General features: G+C 37.6%; 1 protein-coding gene across 1 annotated transcript in view; it reads left to right on the top strand.

Annotated features, from left to right (window-relative positions):
* Window positions 1-2,721: 2,721 nt before the first annotated feature.
* ism2a (isthmin 2a) overlaps window positions 2,722-10,224 on the top strand; it is a 21,437-nt gene continuing 13,934 nt past the window's right edge. The window contains exon 1 of the mRNA XM_016269705.1: window positions 2,722-2,856. Coding sequence (XP_016125191.1) covers window positions 2,728-2,856 — 129 coding nt within the window. The 5' untranslated portion in view covers window positions 2,722-2,727. The remainder of the gene's footprint in view (window positions 2,857-10,224) is intronic.

Genomic DNA, 10,224 nt, shown 5'->3' on the forward strand with positions numbered 1-10,224 from the left:
AAAGTACACTGTGGGCTTCATCAGTTCAGGAGTTGTTGCACTCTTCTAAGGAAATTAAATTACTATGACTAAATGTATTATTAAGGTCCTTTGTGTTCTTTTCTCACTTTACATTTTGCACATTTCTATACTGTCCCGACTCGCTTCACAGTTAAATTATTTTGCTAATCCAGTGGCTGCTAGATTATAAATGTGATAGTTCTGAATTAATACCTCAGAGGACTTCAAATGACCACATTAGAGGAAACATATTGTACATATTAAGCTTCTTGGAACTGATTGTTGGCAAAGCCTCAATTTATACAATTCACAAAATAATAAATATATTATTTATTTTTAAAAATGAATAAAAAAATTAAACCATAATACATTTGAAAATAGTTTTTATAAAATATTTACTATATATAAATGGTTTGTAACATTATTTATTGGTTTTGCAAGTCTCTTATGCTCAAGGCTACGTTTATTTGTTCACAAATATAATAAAAACTAATATTGTGAAATATGAACTCATTTACAAATATTAACTTTATTTTTCAAATGGTATAAACATAAAACATTTTTTGTTATTATGGATATTTTTAAATGATCACAGAATTTATTTTAAACCGAAATCTTTTGTAACAAATTTTATACTCTTAATGCATCCTTACTGAATAAAGGTATTTAATTGGATTTTTAAAATCAATTAAATGCATCCTTGTTGAATAAAACGGTTAATTTTTTTTTTCAAAGTAATCTTACTGACACTAAAAATTTGAACGGTACACTGTAAAAAAAAAAATCCGTAAAATTTACGGTAAAAAACCAGCAGCTGTGGTTACCGGAATTTTACCGTAAAAAATACGGTAGCAACGTTTAGGTTTTGCGGTTTTAACTTAAATTTACAATCAAATACCGTAATTTCATTAACTGATATAATGTTAATATACCAACCTATTGAAGCACTGACATCTGTTTTATACCTTTGTAATACACTGATAACCACCAAATGCAGGAGGTGATGAGAAAGTCACATGATGATCCAAAGCCCATCACAAGCATCTTTTAAATAATATGTATAGAAGGTGCGCCGTGTCTTTCACACAAACACCAAACACCATCATGGTAACACACATGAAACTGAAATAATGTAATAAACCAAAGTAATCTTACTGACACTAAAAATTTGAACGGTACACTGTAAAAAAAAATCCGTAAAATTTACGGTAAAAAACCGGCAGCTGTGGTTACCGGAATTTTACCGTAAAAAATACGGTAGCAACGTTTAGGTTTTGCGGTTTTAACTTAAATTTACAATCAAATACCGTAATTTCATTAACTGATATAATGTTAATATACCAACCTATTGAAGCACTGACATCTGTTTTATACCTTTGTAATACACTGATAACCACCAAATGCAGGAGGTGATGAGAAAGTCACATGATGATCCAAAGCCCATCACAAGCATCTTTTAAATAATATGTATAGAAGGTGCGCCGTGTCTTTCACACAAACACCAAACACCATCATGGTAACACACATGAAACTGAAATAATGCAATAAACATTCATTTAACAACATTAGGTGTAACACTCAACCCTAATATACAAAACTGATAAGAAAAAACTAAGAAGAAACATAGTTATTTCAACAAAAAAACAACAAATTTGAAATGTAACGCAGGGAATTCTGGGAATGTCAATTTACGGTTATTCACTGTAAATTATACGGCCTATTTCACTTCCAAAAACGGTATACTACCGTAAAATTAATGTCCAATACACCGTATATAGTAGGGGAATTTACCGTTAACCATTTAACAGGTTTTTACTGTAGCATTTTTACAGTCTTTTACCGTTAAATTCACGGTCATTTTTTACAGTGTAGTGTAGCCTACAAATCTAAAATAAACAAATATTAAATATTTTTTATAAATAATATGGACCAAACATATTGCCTTAAATAAGCCAAAACCTTTCTCTTCAGTAGGTCTCATGAAGATATTATAAACCACGCAGCACCAGCTTTCATGCTTCAGTCATTCATTCATTCAGTCATTCATTCAGTCAGAGTGGGGTTTATGAACCCCTCCTCCACAGACGTCACACAAGCGGAGGGAGATGAATGTCACATCCAGCCAGTGAATTACTGAGGGCACTTCACCACAGTACCTGCATGAGGTGTAGACTTCTGTGAGCATGAGTCAGGAGCGCATCATACATCTGCATTTACGGGTAGTGAGGAAACGAGCTCTGCGTTGATCTTCTTTGCGTCTTGGACCTTCAGTTGCTCAGTGCGCATTGCGCTCAGAGAGACGCGTGTTTGAGGAGCTATCCACCGCAGAATCACACTCAAACAAGACTGTTCTTCATAGGCTATATTTCCACTGGATAGAGGCAAACTCACGACACCTGAAGAACTCTAAGAGAGGAATATTAAAGTTTGGGAACTGCTGAAATGCGTTTGGGGACCAAGAACATCCCGTCTCTGAGGGACACGCGGACATGAGGGTTGTTCTCCTGCTCACTGAGAATTTGCTTTACGTGTTTAATGCCTAATGCATTTCTGACGGTTTAGATGGATTGGTTTTATATGAGGGATGGGCATACATACAAAGAGAGAAACATAAAAGAACCTTGGAACTGAAAAGGGTTGAGTGCCGTTCACAGGAACTCATCAAAAGCGGTGCACGATAGCAAACTCATAATCAAAACGACCCTTATTATTATTTTTTACGAAGTCATGCTGATTCGAAGCCAAGCTTTACGGTGGGCAGTTTTCTTGACACTTTGTCTTCTGTTGGCGAAGGGGTTCCCTGCAAAAAGAGGAAGAGCAGATCACATCAAGAGCAAGAGTGGAGCATCTCTAGAGGTATGAATTCATCAATAGTTAATGATTAATTAGCTATTTTTTAAAATACATTTTATTTTACAGCAACAGAAGAGTTTATATCTAAAATAATAACAGATATTTGTCAGAAAATCCCAAATAAATGCTAATGACATTGGGATGAAACATAACTTTTAGACCATAAGAGGTCTAAAAGTTCATATGCAATCACATACTGTAGTTCATGTTCCGGATTCTATGACCATCTTGGTCAGTGATGTGGGAAAAATTAACGATGTCACCTGATCGGGTTTTTTAACCAATAGGAATGACTGGAGCTAATTGTCACTTAGGGTAAGATGTCACATCCAATAACTATACCATCCAGTCAAACCAATGTGTTTTATCTATATTACTATAGGCTAACTGAAAGGAGAACCGTTTTCTCAAGATAAAATTATCTTTAAAAGGATAAGTTTATGTATTCCAATATTTGTAGGCCACAACAGCGATTTGATATTCAGTGTGACAACTAGCCCGGTCTGCTTTACTATGCTGCAGAACACAATGAATTTAAATGAGTTTTCAAAGAGCAGCAGGTGTCAGACAGGTAGGAATCTTTTTATTACATAACATATCATATCATCTCCAGAAAGAACCAGGATAAAGTTTATTATAGGTCAAACCACACTGAAAATACAGTTTCCATATATAGTCAAAGTGTGCTTAATGCCTGCATGGCGGCGGGGTGGTTAATTTGACCCATCTGTTAAATGATAAACCACAGTTTAATGCTCATGGGTTGTTCTGGGTATTTAATTCATTAATTTCTCCTTCAGCAGAGAAGTGAGGTCACACTGAATCCAGGGTTATGCTGTGACTTTTTTTTCATGGATCAGCTTTATGGAGTGTTAACGCAGAGAGGAAATGCAAACTTACCCCAGGCTGCCTTTTAATAGTAATTTCCCCTCTGAAAAGAATTTCGAACATAAGTCCACTATCCTAGACGTAAAACTAAGGCCTCTTTTGCATGTGCACATGAATCAATCAATATAACAGATACTCGACTCACTATGCACAACCTGAGCAGGGGGTTAAGAACACATCTTGCTCAAAGGTGCGAAGATCTGGCAGAAAGCAGACTGGTAAGCGGCAAGACTCGGGTGATACAAGACTGGTCTTTGTGCGCCGTGTGAAAACATAACGTCTCCCCTACCTTTTAAGCCAATTGGGAAAGATGTTTTTATTAAAGTAGCCACCGGGGTTCACGCAGACATGGGAGGGCCATTGTTTCCCCTGCGCAACAGGAAGTCTTTGCTTCACACAAAAACTGACACTTACTAATCAAAACAGCCAGCTGGAATCCGATATGCCACGCTCAGAGAAATCTCGTAGGAGTTCAGCGGCCTTGGTGCTATAATTGATAAGCCCAATAATCACAGGGCTCTTCCTCTCCTCAAGCCCAAGCAGACACCAATTCCACAAATGGTGCCAAATTCTTGAGCCCCGCTTGGAAGTTCATGTTGGCGTTTCTTAGCAATCTCAAATGTCCAGTGCTCTAATTGAGGTTAAGCTGAAATGGTAAACCATAATCTGTTTGAAAGTATATTGCGAATGCCTTGGTAGACGCTGTGAAATCTATATTCAGAATTTAATGAAGAAACACCAGATAATATTTCACAAAAACCACCAGAACACACACATACCAGCCTGAAAGTAGAAATATATTTAATAATGTGCCTGCATGTTGCTGAGTACAACTATTTTTTAGATCTTGGCTCTACAAAACATGTTGTGCAGCACCGAGATCTGATTATAAACATCTGAAGCTCGTAAAAGAAAAGATATGTATCCAATTTGCCTTTCTTTAGTTTATAACATTAATACAGTTGGTATCAAGATGTACAGTACAACTTTGGTACAAGTTGGTTATCAAGTGTCAACAGGAATTCTAGGGGGATGTGATTTCTGAGGCTTAGATGACGCTAATGAAGAGTTTTTGACACAAGCCATCTGAGAGATGCCAGACATGGATCTGTGCGGGATATATCCATCTAGGTGCTCTAACCTTGAGCTTCACTTGCTGCACACAAAAGTGTTTCATATGGAAACCCATTTCTGCCCTTGAAAAAAAAACAGGTACATGTGAGTAAAGTTTTAAACAAGAAATATTCATTCAGATTGTACGATATAAAGGCATAACTTTAAAAAATAGAAATGCAATCGTAAGATAAAGTATGAAGTTTACAAGGAAAGATTTGCAGTGTCAACTGAGACTGAAATTAATGTTGCAATTTTGAGAAGAACCGCAGTTCTAAGAAATAAAGTTGTAATTATGTTAAAGGTGGGGTAAGCGATTTTTCAAAAACGCTTTTTGAAAACTGATTCGGGCCGGCTAGCAAAACAAACTTGTAGCCAATCAGCAGTAAGGGGCGTGTCTACTCATGATGTGGAGGAGAGAGTGTTCAGTGCACAGGACGGACATTAGCGAGCCGAGCGACAGAAAGATAGAGATGGAGGATAAAAAACAAAAGAGGAAAACGTCTGCGGAACAAACGAAGGCTTAAGGCAAGAAGTAGGACCCGTGTAAATATCGAATCAGCTTTCCAGCGCTGGAGAGAACTCAAGGAGCGGAAGGCCTGCGATCGGACGCCGAGGTTTCTTCTCGATAGGTGAGTAACATCGTGTCTGCTCCGCAACAACTAAAGTCTGTCTAGTACACTGGACGTGACAAAGCGACCATTGAAAATCATTTGAAATTTGTGTCAATACGTCATAAATAGAACGCAGCAGCAGTTTTCTGTCGGGGATTTATCGTGTCGTGCCGCGCCGCATCCAGTGTAGACCATAGATATGTATATACTGTATATCTATGGTGTAGACAGCATCACTGATTATGAGTTCTATAGTATTTTGTCGCGCCGCAACTCAAGGAGCGGAAGGCCTGCGATCGGACGCCGAGGTTTCTTCTCGATAGGTGAGTAACATCGTGTCTGCTCCGCAACAACTAAAGTCTGTCTAGTACACTGGACGTGACAAAGCGACCATTGAAAATCATTTGAAATTTGTGTCAATACGTCATAAATAGAACGCAGCAGCAGTTTTCTGTCGGGGATTTATCGTGTCGTGCCGCGCCGCATCCAGTGTAGACCATAGATATGTATATACTGTATATCTATGGTGTAGACAGCATCACTGATTATAATGAGTTCTATAGTATTTTGTCTTGCCGCGCCACTCGCGTCCGGTGTAGACATGGTGTAACATTGGTTTTGCTTTGTTTCACAGAACTATTAGTTGCCTGGGTTGCGTACGTATGTGTGGGGTGGAGCTATCAAAATAGGGACGAGACCCTTTTGGGGTAGGGGCGTGTTTGTTTTAGTGATTTCAAATTTCAACATTGGCTACCAGAAATCGCTTACCCCACCTTTAAATTAAGTCACAGTTATGAGAAATTAAGTTACAATCTGTAGATGTAAAGTCACAATTGTGAGATATAAAGTCGCAATTCTAAGAAATAGTCACAATTATGAGAAATGAAATTGTGAAATATGAAGTTGCAATTGAGATTTAAAGCCATAATTTTGAGAAATAAAGTTGTAATTGTAAGATGTAGTTTCAATTTTGAGATAAAGTCATAATTCTAAAAATTAATGTTGCCATTATGAGAAATAAAGTCACAGTTATAAGAAATAAAGTTGTAATTATGAGAAATACATTTGTGATTTGAGAAATAGTTGCAATTGTGAAATATGAAGTTGCAATTGTTTTAAGTCGAAGTTTTGAGATGAAAAGTCACAACTTTGGTAATTTTCGGAAAAAGTTTCAATTCTAAGAAACAAAGTCACAATTTTGAGAAACAAAATTTTAATTATAAAGAAAATGTGTAGCTGTGAGACATGATGGTGCAAAAGTCACAGTTCCAAAAGTAAAGTCACAAAAATGAGAAAAAATTTAAGGCCACAGTTACCTTATTATTTTTTCACACTGTACTAGAAATGAGCTTCCATAGTTTTAACTGCATGACACGCTGACAAGTAATAAGGACTTCTGACAGTGTGATTAATCCTTGGCTCGAAGAAAAACTTGCTTTTCCCTCTTTTTTTTGGAAGGGAATAATCAAATCCATCCATTTTATTGAATTATGAACAAGCCGCTCAGTTTTCCGTCGCTAATGCTTCCCATTTGCTTTCTTTCTAGGCGGTCAGAGGTAATGCTTTGTGAGGGTGTTGGGGAAATCAGACTCTGAATGTTTCATGTGCTTTGGGACTCTGGTGCCTCTCCAGCTTCGGTGCCCTGATGCCCTGCCCTTGTTGTGGTGGCACCTCGGCTCCAGCATATTCAGCTCAAAGCATCCCCAGACCATGTATGTGTGTGGTATTTATTTTGGCAGGGTCATATTCGTTTATTCTCTTAGGTCTCTGTGCCCATCCAGATGGCACGTCCTATAAAACACAACAACTGTTTGTGAGGAGAGGAGATAACACAGGGTACACTTATGCTGTTGAGGCATGCCAAGAGAATCAGATTGTAACATGATGGTATGCTGGACGAAAAATATAGAGAAAGAACAACATAAAGGCATGAGGACTATGATCGTCTCTGCTTCTGGGCAGGATTCCATCCTTACCATGTCACTCTTCTCACAAGTAGCCTTGCTGTCTTGCCTCCTCTATTTCTGTTGGCCCCCTTTGTAGAGAGTCAGGAATTCGGGCTCTAGGGACTTAGCTGTTGCGAGCCGCTTTGCAGCACAGGAAAGTATTCTTTCAAATTTCTTTTCTCGTATTAACCTGTAGCACTCATGTGAAATCATAGTCATCCTTTTCGTCTCAGCTGGTGGATAAGCAGTTTCACCCATGTGAAGAAAGTGATCAATACAAACTGCAATGCTGAGTGATGAGCTTATCTTGGCGTGACTTTTTCTCAGAGGTTTGATTATAGAATGATTGAAGGGAATGGTATGAAAGATCTCTGGAAGGTGCACAAAGTGAGGAAACACTCGAAATCCCTCATTGTGCTCACTACAGGCAGGCAGAGAAAATTTTGTGGATGGTAACATCTCATTGGTTTTCACACGGTTGTAAAAAACAAAAAATAGACAGTAGTTCCCAACTGCACTCCGACTGTGCAATTCCTAGCTGACACACTCACTCATGTTTACTGTCTTCTAAAGGCCCTTTAAATATTTGGCAGAATAAAGATTTTAAACAAGAACAAGATTTTAAATAGCAATTGCTATGGAAAATTCACATGTAGATAATAACCATGTACTTGGTTTTCTTCATTCAGTGATGAAAACGTGCCAACCAATAAGATTTCGGCTTCGGGTCAAGTGTACAGCCAGTCAAACGGCAAACATTCAAGATGGGTTGTACGTTCATTTATACAACAAAACTTAGTTGACAATATATAGGCTATGTTAAATTAGCCTACATGTTGTCATATTAACAACCAGTCAGTAAATAAACGAATGTAAGTCTCATACAATGTGTAGGCTACTAGTCAAGTAGCCTACACATTGTAGTTGTGTGAAAGGATTTAACATTCTCAGTTTATTTCAAATCAGGCATTTCGGAAAAATGGCTCGCGGTTTAGCGTGTCAATAAACTAGTAGCCTAACAGCTCTGAATGATTCACTGACTTTGAATCAGTTCACAGGAGTCATTTGTTCGCGTTTGACATCACGACCCGCGCTGTGCGTGCATTAGGGATGGACGATATCACTTATTTTGTTTTCGATACGATACCGATATTTTTCAAGGCAGTATCGTCGATATCGATACCGATTCGATACTTCTGACCTAAACTTTTAAATTATGAAATTTATCAAATTATTAAATTACTAAGAGTAAAATGGGTAATGATAATCCCTTAACTTTTTGTTTAAAACGCATTTTAACATTCAATACGCCTTAATGGTAACTTATTAGGATATATTTTTTGTTTACACATGGTTCAGATATGTTTTTTGTTTACACATTATTCAAATCTATAAATACTACAGTACTTTAGTAAAACCATGGTTCATTTTAATTAGGGACTGCCAGTGACAGGCTGTTGCATGCATAAAATGCAACCTTTTTATTCTGACAGTGTATGATTTCTATTAACATTACAGAATAGAACATGATCAATATTACCTTTCAACGTTCGATTTAAATAACTGTAATTGCACAAACTATGCAGGCTACAATTTCAGTTGGTTTATTGTGAAATAACTCTGTCCTTCTGTCCTCTGATAAGCATTGTTCAGGGCTGCCGTTCCCAAAAGCTTTAATGCTTTCTTATGATACTTTTGGGAACGTGGCCCTGTGTGAATGCACTGTCAGAAGTGAGTGAACGCTCTCTGATTGATTAGTTCTGTACCAAGCTTTACTTTCGCGACTGAATTTTAAATTATTTCCGCACATTTTATTATATGACGCAGGGTGACCGCTTCAGTTTGTAGCTGTGCTTTTGGAACAGCGTTCCTTCGCGTCGGGAGAACGCTTGTTTATCGGTCGATAATCTTAAACGTATTTCCATCTATCAAAATGCTAACTCTGTGCTGAACAAATTTCAATGGAAATGATAAAATACTGCATTGAAATAGAAAAGCTTTTCGTTTGGATGTTAATAATTGTGTAAAAATCATTAAAGAAGCTTCCATTCCATTCCTCCTCCCCACCCCCGGTAATGATGAACTTCATTATAGCGCAATGGTGAAGTTTATCGTCTGGAGCAGAGGACATCTGTTTTGCGTGTGGGAGAGACACAAGCAGTGAAGTGAGACAAGGCAGGCCACGCATGATCAGTAGAGAGAGGCTTTGATCAGACAGACCCAACTCCCCCTCTCTCCTCTGCTGCGTCAGAAGGGAACATTGGGACCATCAAACCAAGTCTCTAGATGAAGAAGAGCAGGAATACCAAATGTTGAAATGCACCAAAGTGATTTCAATCTGTGAGGATCTGAGATGGAGATTTGAAAGTAAGGGAGTTATAGTGTTGGTTATAGAGAATGCTTGCAGAATGATGTGGCCATGATGAGGACATATGTGTCTCTTGCTTTCTGATTTATGCTTGTGTATGTTGCTGTTCTTTTGAAGTCTCTGGTGGCTTATAGACAGGGCCTCCACAAGAACTCTTTGAAGCGCAGCATGACCCAAAATGTAAAGTCTAAACTGAGTTTCATCTGGTGCTTATTGCATGTTGGAGAGTGCATGCAGCTAAAGACAACATGGGCATTTATACTATTTACTTACAACATTTAAATGTCCCGGGTCTTGTTCTGCACAATTCATCAGTGTATATTATTTGAAAGAAAAAGAAAACAATGTTGTTTTACACAATGTGTGTTAAAATATAATCAACAAATTAAAAAATTAAATTAACCAATAATACTTTTTGACCCACACAATATATATATATATA

The sequence above is a fragment of the Sinocyclocheilus grahami genome, unplaced genomic scaffold (assembly GCF_001515645.1).
Source record: "Sinocyclocheilus grahami isolate Dianchi unplaced genomic scaffold, SAMN03320097.WGS_v1.1 scaffold54.1, whole genome shotgun sequence".
Lineage (NCBI taxonomy): Eukaryota > Metazoa > Chordata > Actinopteri > Cypriniformes > Cyprinidae > Sinocyclocheilus > Sinocyclocheilus grahami.